Genomic DNA, 15888 nt, shown 5'->3' with positions numbered 1-15888 from the left:
AAAAAAAAGAAAAAGAATCTATAAGGCAACTTATACCCGGAAGCTAATGAATAGAGAGTTTTAGATTAGCGGACGCGAGAGCTAGGGGCCACGGTACTGCGCACGCGCAGTACCGTGCCTCCCCCTCCCCTCCCCCTAGTTCTTGCGTACGCAAGCCGTTTGCGTCCCCGAATCTGAAACTCTCTAATGACTGCTATCTCTCGCGAGCAGGAAGCAGCCGTTCTTGTCAGTTTTCAAGTACAAAGGGACACAACCTACGAGACATTTCTATATCTCTATATCTCTCATTAATTTTTTTTCCCCTCGAAATGTGCGCAAGAGCCGACCGCACGAAGATCTCGGCCAAAAGAGAAACCGATCGGTAGCGTGCGCAAACGGTACAGCTGGCGAAACATCCAGCAACAACAGCGAAGAAGACCGAAGCGCTCCGACGGCGGCGCAGTGGAGAAGGCGGGAAAGCGAACGCGGAACGGCCAAATCGAAGGCGCGGAGATAAGAAGCGAATCTCGAGAAAAGCGCGGTGTAGCTACAATACATACAAGCGGAGTGTTTAAAGGAGAAGCCGCGAAATCGAGAAACGCGTCGGTTCATCGGGAGGACGTGGAATATTTGTCCAAACGGGCGAAGAGAATTCGCCGAAGACGACGCTGCGAGGAATCGCAAATCGGCCGAAATAATCGGCCGCGCATTTTTTTCTTTTCTTTTCTCTCTCTCTCTTTCGGTATAAAAAAAGGAAAGGCAGTTTTCAAGAGGTAAACGGCCAGAGCAAAGGGTCAATCTCGCAAGACGTACGCATCGATAAACAGCCGATCAAATTAAAAATAAAAAATAAAAAAGGGGGAAGCGCAGAATTCGATTGACGAGAATGAACAGTCAGAGGCGGAAGATGAAAAAAGAAACAGAAAACGAAATGTTCGCGGGAAGTCGCCGAAAAACTTCCAGTTTCTTAGAAGCGAAGAAGTTCGGATGACCCTTCCGAGGAAAACAAGTTTGCAGATAACGTAGGTGAGGAACCGAGACGTCCATTTTTCTTCCCTACGCCTTCGGAGAAGAATATATATTTTTTTTTTCGGAACTAGATTTTAGCCAGAAATACCGAACCAAAAGCACCAACAAAACAAAACAGCATAAAGCGTCGCGGAACCCACGAAACGGCCAGCGCGAGCTTACGAACCAGTGTCCAAACAAGCTACACAGCCTCGTACGCAGCCAAACTGGTCGGGGGAAAAAAAAAAGAAAAACGAAAAACTGCTCGACGCGTCTGTTGCAGAGAAAGTAAGTGATCAACGGTTGCGTCTTCTACCAAAACGTGATGCGCGACGAACTGAAGGCACTTTTTCCTGCGCATCTTCCAGGAAACCGCAAATTGCAAACTGCCTCGAACCAAAGAAGAGGGATAACAACACCAACGAAAGAAAATGAAAAGGAAAGAAGCGGTTAGGAACACTGCGATCCCTCCGAGCCACCAGCTTCTTCTGACACACACGAACCGTTCCTTGAGGAACGGTGTGATACACACTGCGCGACAGAGGAAGAGATTTCGCCGAACGGCGCCGATCGCATTAATCCTCCTCCCGGCGATTGGCCGGCACTTCGCGGGCGAACTTTAGGAGCGTGACCAGCGCCATCAGCGAGAACAAAATGAAAGGACCAGAAAGGCGGCGAGTCACTCGGGAGAGCACTTGATGTTCCGGCCAACGACAATTAATCATCAATTCGCGATAGCGTGCGGTGCGCCTGGATACGAAAGGCGCGGTGACCGCGTCACTGTGACGTGCGATGTACGGAACGGCTAGCGCTTAATCTCCGACGCATGTTGAGACTGTTTCGTTTTCCGTCAAAGCATGCGACCCTTTCACTTCCAGAGCAAAAGCCGACTTTTTTTTTTTTTTTTTTAACAGCTACGCACGCAACAGCAAAGTCTCTTGCGTGGGCACAGCTGCGTGTCGTGGTAAACACTACGTGAACGCGCCCTGAGAATATCTATATGCGCGCGCCTCAGAATTTTCTTCTTTTTTTGTTTCTTTTCCACGTGAGGCGGCAAACCAAACCACGAGCCAGGGCTCGAATGCGTGCCTTCTGCGTCACTTAAAAAACGCATACGGCAAACTACGAGATAGGGCGGAGATCACAATACCCGTTGAAAAAGCTATGGAGACGTGGATCTGTGTTCTCCAAGGAAAACTTCTTCGCGACGAGTCAAGCGCGGAGCAGCGTAGATGCTCACAGACGCATGAAAGTGCGCGAGGAGGTGTGTGCATTTGGCTCGTGCCCCCTAAACCGGATGCGTACACTACATGTTATCCAAACGCTGTTCTTACGTAAATAATGCCCTAGAGCAGGTTTTTCGGTCCGGACGTATGTGCAACACTGAAGGCGCAGACATCAAACGAATCTAAAAGTTGTATTCTCCAAAGAGCGCATCACGTCAGCAGTTGAACCGGCTTCTCTATGGGTAGACTGCCTTTGGCTACAGCTCAATAAGCGCTCAGCTGGTCACCAAATTCATAGTTCGAATATCTGTACGGTGCGTTGTTTTCCGGTGCGGCCTGTATTCGCAAGTTGACATGTGAAGTGCGGGGGCTCTCTACTAACACATTCTTCGAAACTGAGCTGAAACCGACTGAACAAGCATAATTGAGCAGTCGTGTGACCGCTCAGTTCGCAAACAAGCCCTTTCACTTAAAGGCGCCCTGAAAGAGCGCAAGGCACGGGCAACAAAGTGATGTCTGAAGCATCGAGTAGTAATCGCCCGGAATTGAATTATTACGATATCAATTATGTGGGCACTCGAGGCGCATTTCTGCCGTCGTCGCCGTGAGGTTCCGTATAAAGTCCACGGGCGATTAAAATCGTCGCCGCGCGCCGTAAGCTTTATGTGCGAGTGAAGGCGCGCGACGGTGAGCCGGCAATCGCAGCTCGCGCACGCAAGGGCGGGAACCGGGAAGGAAGCGCGCACTTTTCCAGTCCTGGGTCGGTCGCGCACAATTAACGCTCCGGATGGAGGGTAGGGAGGTGGAGGGGCCGCGCTTTACTGCGTCCGCGCGCTCCTGCCGGGCCGGCCGGAAAGCTCCAGGGGGAGGATAGGGACGGGGAAGGCCGCGTACTACGCCGCTAGCTACGCCGCGCGCTTCCGCCCGGGCGGCTGTATCTTGAAAGGCATCTGCGGCGCGGCGGGGGTAGAGTCCGCCCTCCCTGTGTTTTCACCGCTAAGATCGCGTTGATGCGAGCGAGCGCCGGCATGAAGCTCAATTCGCTTGCTGCTGCTGCCGCGCTGACTCCAGCGTTTTGGCAGTTTCCGCGGTCATCGAGTGAGATGCGTTCATGTTTGCTTGTACGCGCGTGACACCATGCTTGTTAATTTAGTTAGTGTGCCTATGTTTACAAGCTTATACGGCCGTAAAACTACTATCCTTACTTTGTGTAGCTGTTTACTAATTTCGCTATCGCAATCGATGCTTTTATTGCTAGGCGCTTCACACAGGTTTAATATAGGTTCGAGCTAATGCCCGCACCTCTATTCGCAGCGCTTGCGCCAAGCACTGTGGTGCTGCGGTTACAGTACGGCTGCGTCACAAACAACGCTGTGACGAAGTTCGTAGCCCAAGTGCTCTGCCATTGGTCAAACGAAATTCCGCGGGAGGTGGAAATTCTTGCACATACAGTCAGTGCGCGATGAGAAAGAACACAAAAAGAAATAAGAAAAGAGCGCCGCTCTTTTGCGTAAGTCCTTGACACGAGCCGCGTGTGGGTAAGGATCAATCATATGGGCAGAGGCAACGCCTCCTAGATAGCACAAGGCCTGTGCATATCGATCCGTGACGTCATGATACCTCGACCGACTGCCATAGAATTTAATGGGGATGCTCCCAAGTAAGCCGCGGCGATTTTGGCGTCCCCGCTTTCGTCACGCCGGGCTTGACAGTGCAAGTTTCGGTCCAAGTTGCATGACGTCATAAAGTATATAGAGTGCACAGGCCTGCGATCTAGAAGGCGTTGGCAGATGGCACGAATTGAGAGAGAGAGAGAGGGGGCGGGGGCAATGCTCGGTTGTTTTAAATGCCCTGCTGGTCGAGTATTATACTTAGCCGTTTCGCCATAATCAATTTGAAGAACATTCCAAAAGTATACTGCCAGTTCAGAACGAAATAGTTGAACGACGATAGTCCTAAGACCTATGTTGAACTTGAACAGGTTCGTCCGCGAAAGCGGTCCACAGCGGATAGTGAGCGACTCACTCGAGCACGAGGATCCTCCGCCGGCGCATGCGCCGGTGCGAGCAACGGCGTACGGCGATTACGACGGTGACGTTGATGATGAGGAAGCCGACGATGCCGGTGAGCGCGCCCAGGAGCACGTTGAAGGAAGGCACGGCGCGACTGCTGCTCTCTTCGTCGCGCAGGATGGTCTGCTTGTACACCGAGTGGTACGAGCCCTGGTACGGGTCCCGCTGGCGCCACTCGTCGCTGCTGCCGCCACGGGACTGCTGCTGCTGCTGGGTGGGCCACGAGGACCGCTGGTGCGGGAGGGACTGCTGGTCGCCTCCGACGTAAACACCTGCGAAACGAGCGTATGAGAAACAGAAAGAAAAATTAACCGACGATTACGATACTCCCTAACGCGAAATTTGAGCGCAGCTGTACACGTGTTTTCATTTCGCGATATATTGGCTGGCGCGGGCAATCTGTATCGTACGGCACGGCGCGAAGTGTGGCGCGACTGCCTCGCTAATCTGGAGATCGCGAGAGGCAGCGCGTGAGTGACGCGTGGGCGCCATTCCCAGCAGCCGCCGCCGACAGACCTCCCAGACGACGCGCGCTACTCTGGCGCCATCTCGTAGCAATTGTCGCCGCACTACGCTTTTCTTCTCAAGCTTTCGCCATACCCTGCTCAGCTTTCCACCTCATGGTTCCGCTGCACCCTCCTCTCCGCTTTCCTCCTCGCGTCTTTCATCGCCCGCTGCGCTCCGCATTCATCTTTCGCTGTGCTCGTTCCCTCGGTTCCACGCCGACGCTCGCCGCAGGAGCGGGCGCCTAAGAGCTGCGCTCTAAATGTAGTTCCATTTTAGGAGCGTTGGTTGAGAAAGGCAAACTACGGAGGATGCAGAAGACATATCCTGAGAAAGGGACAATTTACTTACAGGAAGCGGGAGAGCTTGGATGGGGCTGGAACTATAAATTGGAAACATTGAACCTGAAACTTAGAAGCGTGAAATTTAGTGATCGAGATCCTTTGACAGGGTATAGCCGTAAAGTTAGGATCGCAGACGCTTGGGTCCTGACGGAGGAACACCCTAGAAATGGTAAATCTCTACAGAAAAAGTAAACGTGGGCAAAACTGACTTACTGCTAAGCAACGCCCAGCCAAAAAGCTGTGACACAAAAAGAAGTTTGCCAAATGTGCTTTATCCACACTAAAGAAACTAAGGCGCATTAACTTTTTTTTATTTATTCTCCTTTCTATATCGCACAGAGCAAAGCTTATTTGCAAACCACCTAACAGCCCCTCAGACAAAGTTCGTGGAGCTTTTCCATATTTCGTACGTCAAATTCATTTGAAGGAATGCCTAAAACTAGTCATGAATACAATCCAACTTGATCGCAAACACCAGTCGAAGGGGTATACTGTAGATAGATCTAGGTCTCCAGTCTGCACAGCGGTGGTCGTCTAGGCCGTCGGGCTATCTTACAATGTCCTGCAGCTCTGCACTGGCAGACGCTGCTATAATAAGTTTATTGATATCGCGTTAGCAACAATGTTAGTAGAATCTGTACTTACAAATCACATTGCCTGTTAGACTCAGTTGCAATGGCGTTTTGTATTAATTCGCATGTGCCCAGAGCAAGCAGTGTTAATTACCAAGGGGCCAGGAGATTTTCAGCAACGTTCTGTAACCACGTATGGAAAATAAACTGATGACGGTTGAAACCGCTGCCCACTGACCTGTGGTGAACCTGAGCACGTTGGAAGTGAGCTTGGTCTCGGTGCTGCTCGCCGTGGAGTTCCCGCCGGAGTCTGGCGCCGCCGCCGCCGCCCCGTCGGCGAGGCAGCAGTAGCAGACCATGTGGAAGTGGTACGTGGTGTTGTGCCGCAAGCCGCCCACGATGAAGGTGGGGCCGCGGGGCATGAAGTTGGACATGACCTCCACCTGGTACGGGTCCTCGAGAGGGCCGTACGCCAGCTCGCACGCCGAGAGTCGGGACGCCGGGTCTTCGTCCTCTTCGCCGCCGTGCCCGCGGTCCTTGGAGCTGGGCAGCTGCTCGAGCCGCCAGGCGATCTCGGCGTAGCTCTCGCTGGCGCGACTCAGTCCCACCACCAGGGAGCCCCTATGCTGCGCAGTCGACTGCGCGGCGGCCGCTGCCGCCAGCTGGGCTGCCTCGCTTCCATTGGTCTTCACTGCACGGGAAGGAGGGGCAGAAGAAAAAGAAAAAGACTTCTAAAAGGGTTCCTGCAACAATTTCTTTCCGAAAAGTGAGAGCACACTGAAGTGAATGCGGTGCTTTTACAGCGAAGCTGTTAGCCTCTAGTTGGGCGGGATTCTTCGTGTCCGCGAGAGCGCGGTGCTTACACCCAAAAAAAAAAAAATGTGGGCCGTAACCGGAGACAGCGCAATGAAGCGCACAGTGCGCTGCTTTTCCAAGAGGCATCACATGACGTCATCAGGTGGAATGAACACTCGACGAGGACGTCATCGCGTGACGTCACGTTTGACGCGATGACATCAACAGGCGACATCGCCACGTGACGATGCCGTTATTCTCGTATATTCGAAATGCAATGCGAAGATATCATGTCTGCAGCTTATGTGTAAGTCGCAGTTTACGAATTTTCTGACGCAATTTACTTGTAGGGCCGAAATACGGTTCGTCGGGTTGGTGAAAATGCTAGGGGATCGAACCGAGCTAGCATCAAGGAGGGTTCAGTCAACACGCCTGCAAGGGGTGGCGTGACTCGCCCCAACTCGCTTGGCAAGATGGATGTAAAAGCGGTCGGGTCCGGACGAGTCAACTCGGCTTCTGAGTCGACCCACTCGCATCGAGGTCATGTAAACGAAGCTAATTAATATATTCCCACTGATTTCCTTTTTTTAAATATAGTTTTTGTACCTTTGGTGCTTTTAATTTCTAACAATTTATTCACAGTCATACGTTGTATTCTGCATCATTAGTATGTTACAACATTTAATAGGATTTTACAGTTGCAAGTTTCACGCTGTCACTGCTGTTGTGTTTAACTAATTCTTATCGTCATGCACAGGAGGTCCCAATTCAGTTTTCAACTACGGCCTGACCTCTTTCTGTATTATCCATCTCTTGCGACTCCTGCTTCACTACTGACATGAACAATAATACCTAGCAATGAAGGAGATATAAATGAATCTTCCTATCTTTCTCAACACAAGCTTTCCTCAAGGTGAGGCGGCGCGAATAGCAATGTCCATGCCAAGTGGCCCTTGCTTACATTTTCTTCCTTCCTTCGTGCACTTATGGCAAACCTTCGAGGTTGGCGTCTGTCAAAGCTGCTGGAGAGCAACGGAGAGGCGGTGACGAGACACGCAGCACGCGTTAACAACCGCCCAGTTTGCCAAAAGATTGAATAAGTGTTCCATGTCCGGACTGGAGTATGCGCGCGCGCGCGCTCCATCTTGTCAGCTCTGATTGGCTTAGAGGGATGCTACTGCCTCTCTGACTGGCTCAAAATGCCGCCATTACAGACTTCGACAATGTGGCGGAATTTGCCGATGCTCACATTGGCACCACTGCCGCGGGAGTGGATGCGTGTGCGAGTGCGTTACTCGTGGTCATGAACAAACGCCCGATGACTCGCGTATATGGGCTGTCGCGCGAGTATATGACGTCATAGGTGGGGAATAGAGGGCTCCTGGAAAGGCTGCATGCAGGGGAGAGCGAGCGATCCTTTAAGCGAGATTGAGGATTTTTGCTGCATGCAGCTGAATAACATTTGGCTCGCATTTCCGCGGCAGCAGTGTCTACAGACCGTGATCGTTTTCCTACAGTGAATTCGAAAAGTGTTGCAGTGTCCCGTTAAAAATCAGGCCGCGAAAGGAGACTCGAAAGAAAAGTGCTAGAGGAGATATGGAAGGAAATCGCTCAATCATTCTGCATTCGTACATGTATGATATTTCAGAACTCAATTCAGCATTTATTCGGCCGGTAAACGATCGAAAAAAAATAGAAAACCCCTCCCACGTAAAAAAAAAAAAGAGAGAGAGAGATGTAAAGGAAGGAAGCTTTTGTTTACTTATTCTCCCGCGTTCGCGCTGCCAATTAACGTTCTAAAGAAGATTCAGTATGTACGTCTCACCGTAACAAACGTCAACCTGCAAAACCGAATGCACGCGCTTTTTTCCAGAAACACTAATCCATCAGCTCTGAAGCTGCAAATCGGCTCAGTCTAGCGACAAACTTCGTGCTAAAACGACTTGTGCGTAGGGTGTGCTTATAGATTGTAATATGCGGCAGTCTCGAGAAGATTCGAATGAGACGGCGTTGGCTGTAGGCGGGTGGAGGCCAATAAAAGCACGGTCGTTACGACTCCTCAGCAGGCCCTAACTCCGCCTCCGCCCCCTGTTCCCCCATTACACACACTCCCCTTTGGTTACACCCCCTTTTATTCACCATAAGCAGTAGCCGTTACCCACTCACTATTCGCACGCCGGATAACGCCCCTTCAGGCTATAGCGACGAAGTTCTCGCGTAGTGGTAGAATTTAGTTAATAGCATTTCCGGGTCAACGCTTCGAACCACAACGTGGAAGCCGTGCCTAAAGTTACTCGCCGATTTCGTCAGTTTAATGACCGTTCCCATCTATAGTATCGACTACTACAGCATGGCTCTCAAACTGTCCCCGCCGGTGAACAAACGTCGTTCGCGGTCAGCAACCGGTTGGCCCCAATAAAACGAAACGATCGGAGGACCACGAAATTGGGAGCACTAGCAACTTTCTGAGAAGAAGGACTCAGTAATTCGTCCACATTGTCCGAGCCACTTCAGTAAAAGGTCAATTAGATTACTCAAGACCGCGGCCGTTCCTGTACACAGGCTTCGCTTTGTAGTAGATGTACCGTTCCGCATTCAAGTCCCGCCGTTCTGTGTGGTCAGGCTAATTAAACAAGACAGACCTAAAGGGACAGTAAATATCTATTCTGGGGTTTTACATGCAAAACCCACCATGTGATTATGAGGTACGCCGTACTGGGCGACCACCTGGGATTCCTTAACGAGCGTCCAATGCACTGTGCACGAGCGATTTTGTTGCATTTCGGCCAAATCAGAATGCGGCCGCCGGGGGTCCGGGGCCAAACCCTCGACTTCATGCTCAAAGGGACATTCAATAGGAACACCAAATAAATGTAGGTTGTTAAAGAATTCCTTGTTTCTCCCTTAGGGCTTTTTCCAGGTCCACTTCCTGTTGCTGCGCTTCCTGAAAGAGGTATTCATTATTCGTAGCCTATTCCTTTCCGCGAATTCTACCAACATCTCACCTCTAGCGTTCCTAGAATCGGTGAGCCTGCTTTTATTGCGATAGCAATTATATGGACACTCCAAACCAGATTTCTGCCGTCGGCGTCGCCGTCGCCGTTGCCGTCGCCGTCGCCGTGAGGTTCCGTATGACGTCAATGGAGATGAAAGCGTCGCCGCGCGCCGCCGAACGCTGTATGTGCGAGTGAAAGGGCGCGAGGGACGCGCGCTTTCACGGGGAGTGAACGCACGGCGGAGAACAAACGCGCGTTCTGTGCCGTGCTCCCTTAAGGGCTGCAGAAGTAGGCGTCTCTTTCCTCCTTTACAATCACCATATATGTAGAGCAAACACGCCTTCTTCTGACGCACGAAAGGCCGTGGGGGGGGGGGGGGGGGGGGGGGCAGGGAAGGGAGGCGACGCTTAGCTGCGGCACCAAGTGCCTATTTATAGCAGAGGCTCCCGCAACGGTCACCAACGCCGCACGCATCTTGTGCAAACGCGGGCAAAACGCCGACGGCGTCGACAAGTTCTGCGTGTGGCCGGTGCTGCTGCATGTCCAGGTTTATACAGCTGTTAAAGCTGCTATCAATACTCCGTATAGCTCTCTACAAATTTGCTATCGCGATTGATGCTTCGCCTTTCAGGTGAAACTGCGACAACTTTTTTTCCCCCAACTTTTGCATTGAAGTCGTCCATGACTACAGTATACTGAGTTTGCACCTTTCTCATTGCTAATTCAACATCTTCATAAAACTGTTCTATTTCTTCATCATCGTGACTGGAGGTTGGGGCGTACGCTTGTACTATCTTCATTCTATACCTCCTATTCAGCTTAATTGCGACGACTGCTACCCTCTCATTAATGCTGTAGAATTCATCAATGTTGCCCGCTATGTCCTTATGGACTAGAAGCCCTCCCCCGAATTCTGTCTTATCTGGAAGACATCTGTAGCAGAGGACGCGGCCGTTAGTCAGCACTGTATGAGCGTCACCAGTTCTTCTAACCTCACTAAGGCCAGTAATATCCTAGGCAGTGCCTGATAATTCCTAAAATAGGTCTGCTAAGCTAGCCTCACTCGAAAGGGTGCGTATGTTGAGCGTTGCCGGGTTCAGTTTCCAGTGGCGGCCTGTCCGGACCCAGAGATTCTTAGCACCCTCTGCCACGTCGCAGGTCTGACTGCCGTCCTTGGTTAGGTGCGCCGCAGCCGCTGGGGACTGAGGGCCATGGATTACTTGTAGGAGTCATGAGGGAGGTAGTGGCCGAATACTGCACCAGGGAGGCCAATTCCTGTTCTGGTGAGGGAGTGATTTTATTGAAGCATAGTGGGCCTTCCTAATTTGTTGGTTGCACCTGGACTAGTATAGCCCCACTAGCTTTCGGCAATTTTACATATATATATATATATATATATATATATATTGACGGTGTGAGGCGCCATTCTATGCCTGAAAATGTAGTAGACTGGAGGAGGATTCTAACTTACGACCATGGAGTAAGATAAGACAGGAGCGCCGACTCCGCTCGTCTGGAAGGGACACATTCTGCAACGCCTGCTTCACAGCGTGTTCGCCAGACGGCGCTACGAATTAAGAAAAACTCTGCAGCGGAGATGATGATGATGATAAGTGGTTCTTGAGGGAAAGGGAAAGGTTGGCGCTATCTTCTGCAGCCCTTGAGGGAGCACGGCTCAGCGCCAACGGGGAGGGGTAAGTGGGAGGAGCAAAGGCGCGGGGACTCTCTCGCGGCGCCTGCTTGCCTATCCGTTTTGTCGTCTGCTCCGCGCACGCCCTGACGACCAGCGTTCATAGATACTTATGAACGCTGCTGACGACTGTAGTACTTGCGCTTTATTATTTGTGGGCATATATTTTTTGTGTTTGATTGCTGTCAAATTGAGACGGCCGACGGTCCACGTTTGTAGCAGACGACAAACTCAGCGGGTGCCGCGCTGCCCGTTCTGCGCCGCCGTCGCCGCCGGTCTCCGCCGGTCTCAGCCACTCAGCGCATGCGCACATGGAAGCAAGCTGTTGAGTGTTTTCCACGCGCCTCGACAGATGGCGCTACGAGATGTATAATTTGCGTTGCACGTTTTGTCCCGAGCGAATGCGTTGCGCGGCGGCGGAGTCGGCGCTCCTGTCTTATCTTACTCCGTGCTTACGACCTTCAGATTAGAAGCCGGGTCCACGCCACCACGCCAAGATGAAGGGAAGCGCGGTCGAGGACGGCAGATACCTAGGTGAGGTGATGAAGTTAGGAAATTTGCAGGCGCAAGTTGGAATCCGCTAGCGCAAGACAGGGATAATTGGAGATCGCAGGGAGAGGCCTTCGTCCTGCAGTGGACATATAGGCTGATGATGATGATTTTAAAAATTCAAACTTTTACATTTTCATTATTCGTTTCTTTTTTCTTCCTTTCCGAAGAAAGTTTATTATTACTGCAGGAAGTTAACCAGAAACGTAAGTTACCTGTCCAGAATTTAGCGGTGAAACCTTAGGGCCGGTAAGTCACTGACTTCCCGGAGTGACAATGTATTTTCTCGTATTTGGGTCGTCCCGGTGCAGGGGGAGTTCATAAAACCTGCTAGGTCTAGTCTTCGGCTCTTTTTAAATGCAACCTAGTCTTTCTTAAGCGATAAACAACTAAGCAAACGTTATCAAAATCTATGACGTCACGGCGAGATAGCGCAGACTTGCTTTTCTTGCTTAACCAGCGTCCTCTCATGTTAAGAGCGACCGTTGTGCTATTAGGCATAAGAATAAGGGAAACCGAGAGGTTCGATTTTATTTTAATTTTATTTTTACAACTTGCAACCACCACGACGCCCACAGACAAACAAGCCACGGAACGCTCGATGAAGCCACGGAACCCATCGTTCGCGCAGTCGTCACGGCAAGTTGAAAGAATGTTCCTCAACCGCCGGCATGCAGGGCTGTGAGTGGCTCTGGCTAACACGTACCTCAGGGCTAGATATAATACACGTGCACATATAATACACGTGACACTTTGATAATTAGGACAGTACTTCTCGAGTTGATAATTAATTATAATTACCTAATTAAATCTCAGTAACGAAAAAATACTGGCCGCTACTCCACTGTACTGGAAACAATACGCACTAGGTTTGCTTCGCGTAACGCCACTCCTCTTTTTTGAAATCGTGCTGCGTGATAGCTGGGACACCCTGTATATAGCATTCTTGCAGCCGCTCACACTTAAGAACGTTTCGAGATCCGTCGGCGCCTGCTAGCCAATCAGACAGCCAGCGAGCAACACGATTGCCAAGACTCCAGCCAATCACCCACCGTCTTCACATTGAAAATAAGTTTATGGATTGGGACGTGTGACTAGCTGACTCTGGCAGCAGCTTGCACACAGCCGCACGGTTTCGGAAACAGCGACTAGTTGATCGTAGCAGGCACGCTGCCCAAAGGCTGTATGTCGGAGCTTAGTAAATTTTGGTGCGAAAAAAAAAAGCTATATTCGCAGCTCTTGGTCAATTGTACCAGCAAAAGCAGGTTAAAAGTTGTACGCCGACAAAGACGTGCGTTGTCAATGTGCTGGCTGAATCCGCCTTTTTCATTTTCCTGTGCTGCCCTCTGCCGCGCGCCGCTGGAAACGTTTTGGTAGGGGGTAGGGCTTTCGCCGGTTGATTTGTGAACCTGCGCCCGTGTTAAGTGCGCATTGGTTGTGCGTTTCGTGGATTGCGAATAATTATTAATGGCTTCTTGGGGGCAACATGTCGTTCCTGGAAGCCATGTAGCACTCACCAACTATATACATGTAGGGTGAGCAGGCCTGAGTGTGCTGTTTTGTTTACAGTGCTGCCGATAAAGGCACGCTGAGTTCCCTCTGCCGTAGCGGCTGCTTTGGAGTTTGTTGGCGCTAACTCCTGCACTTGCACCTCGCTTTTTTTGCAATTCTTTTTACACATTCTTTAGACATTTCGCATAAATAAGATGTTTTCGAGTGCGCAGCCTTCCGCATCGGATTTAGCAAAACGATGCACTTGTTTACATCGGCATCTACGGCCACAGATCGTTGCTAGAGTCAAAAAATGGGGGAAAGGTGCATATATGAAAAGGCGCTGATATGAAAGAATGTCGAAACGTAAAATAAAACACACATATCTGCTCATATGAGTCGCGTTGTTCCATCGTGAGACGAGTCAGTATGAGCGGCTGAGTCACTTAAACAATGGCGGCTGTGATCCAGTTACAAATATTGCATGGGCTGTTAATTTATTACTGATTCTCGCTTTTCTTTAACTTCGCGATAGTTAGTTTGCGCGTGTCATAAATAATTATTAGAGCGAACTGTGCTCGCATCAGCGCTCATTTAAAGGCTGTGTTGTTCTCCTGCAAAAACGCGGATGCCATCGCTGACACCGTTGGTATATAACTGAGCGAGGCGGCTGTTTATGCTGCTGTATACCGAATGTACCGTCTCTTGTTTCGGGTTTGACGCAGAGATAAAGAGTACATCTCAGAATTAAGAAATGTGTCAGCATGCCAACGCGTAAAAACCCACTCATCTACGTTGCGAATACGACCGGCAGCCTACGGGAACGGTGACGTACAGATGTTGGCACAGGCGTTGGGCACAGCGCTGTGTTCCCGCTTGCAGCTTATTGTGTACGCGGCCATCGACGCGAAGGGTAGTTTATTTCAAATCGCTAAAGCTAGAACTGGACTATAAAAGCAGTTTCCTTCATCCTAACTTGCTTACTTTTCAGTACAGGTCCGCTGGTAGCGGGTGCGCGAACTCGACGGCGCCAGGCCTAACCTCCGCTGAACAGGATCAACATTGTCTCAAACTTATGTGCACGGATTAAGAGGGTCGAATCTTGTGCATTTCAACTTCGTAGGCATGTTTTGACTAACTTTGAACGCGATTATTTATATATACTAACGAAGCCGTTGCGGCTATCGCGTTATCGGTTCGACGGCCGATCGCGCGGGGTTCGGTCGAATGATGGTCGGCACGCTGATTTTATCGGTGCCGTCGACAAGAAAGCCCGTCGCAGTACGCCAACTCGCGCTCGTCGGTTACGTCTTGTAGGCGTGGTATGATAAAATGGTCTCAGCGACACAGTGCTGAATGGTCGACCAATCGTACGCGTGCGCGTCTTGTCGGTCTCGTATCGACCCAGTGTTACCGCGCCTTGAACGAGTACGTGAAGTCGGGCACACGCTGCCACTACCAGCAAGCGAGGACCGACGCTGCAAGAAGTCTTTGTCAGCAACGTGTTTTTAAGTGCCGTCCAAGTGTAACGCAGGATTTTATCGATAAATTTGCTATTACAGCCATCAATGCAAGGCGGCAACTACGTGGTTTCCTGTGCAGTATGGACGAAGCCCTCACAGCTTTTTGTTTGAAGTAGAGTTGCAGTCTTACGCTACGCACGTTTTCGGTACCACACCGACGTCGAACTACCAGTGAAGTTTCAACGAGGTACGCAGCACGAGTTTGCACTTGCAGTAGCGCGCGTGCGAGTGCATTTTTTTTTTTTTTTTTCGGGGGCCGTTTCCCCGAGACGGGGCTGCGCGGCCGCGCGCGCGACCCTTCCAAAACGTTTCGCGACTAATCCGCCAGGGCAGGGCGCATGCGCCGTAGCGCCGTGAGAAAGGCGGATTGGGCTTCTTACAATACCCGAAGAAATATTCAGTCCATAAAGTCGCAGAGGGACACCGAACGAATTTTTTTAAAGAAGCCATGCGAAAAGCGAAAAGCTATAGTCAATACTTCAGATGTGTGTTTCCGTGAATGAGCAATGAATAGCGATGAGCACATTGTCTCGGCGCCGTGCACACAGGTATGTAATCATAGTCTGGAATGGTATACCGCCACTTTGACTAACGATATTTTTCGAACTGGTTGGTAATCAACAGAAACCGAAGCGCGTCGCGGACGAGGCCAGACAAAGAATGAACTGGAAATCCAAATTGCGTGGCGCGACAATCGCAGGTAGGATTAGGTATATAAATTTATCTACCTAATCCTCACATCATCGATACGTTGCGTATCGCTTATATTTTGTAACAGATTTATTTCCCTAGAATATTTTATTTTAATTATGCATATACAACGCACTGTGGGAGTCAAGGTGTTTACGCAACGCATTTTGCGGGTAGCTGGCTATCTATAGCCTCGTTCACGGTTGCGCAACGTGTCACCAGATGACGCAACACGTCACTGCATAAGGCCAGCAACGGAGTGACGCGAGCGTGTGTATGACAACGGCAAGACGACGACGCGAAGACGCGAACGACGACCATGTATGTCAATAAGACTACCTCCAAAGCGGCTGGGGGTAAACAAAGGACGCTTCGCAATAAAACGCTTCGCGGATGCTCTACCCAGCCGTGGCTAAGGAGGGCCCTGTTCTACGCAGTGACAGCCATCA

At 50.6% G+C, this 15888-nt stretch overlaps 1 protein-coding gene across 1 annotated transcript in view; it reads right to left on the bottom strand.

Annotated features, from left to right (window-relative positions):
• The window catches only part of LOC119433939 (uncharacterized), a 38721-nt gene that overhangs the window by 10638 nt on the left and 12195 nt on the right, over window positions 1-15888 (bottom strand). Inside the window, exons 2-3 of the mRNA XM_037701227.2 lie at window positions 5944-6396; window positions 4239-4557 (exon numbers count right to left, since the gene is read on the bottom strand). Coding sequence (XP_037557155.1) covers window positions 4239-4557; window positions 5944-6396 — 772 coding nt within the window. The remainder of the gene's footprint in view (window positions 1-4238; window positions 4558-5943; window positions 6397-15888) is intronic.

This window comes from Dermacentor silvarum, chromosome 11 (assembly GCF_013339745.2).
Source record: "Dermacentor silvarum isolate Dsil-2018 chromosome 11, BIME_Dsil_1.4, whole genome shotgun sequence".
NCBI lineage: Eukaryota > Metazoa > Arthropoda > Arachnida > Ixodida > Ixodidae > Dermacentor > Dermacentor silvarum.
This window is presented reverse-complemented; position numbering and strand designations above follow the sequence as displayed.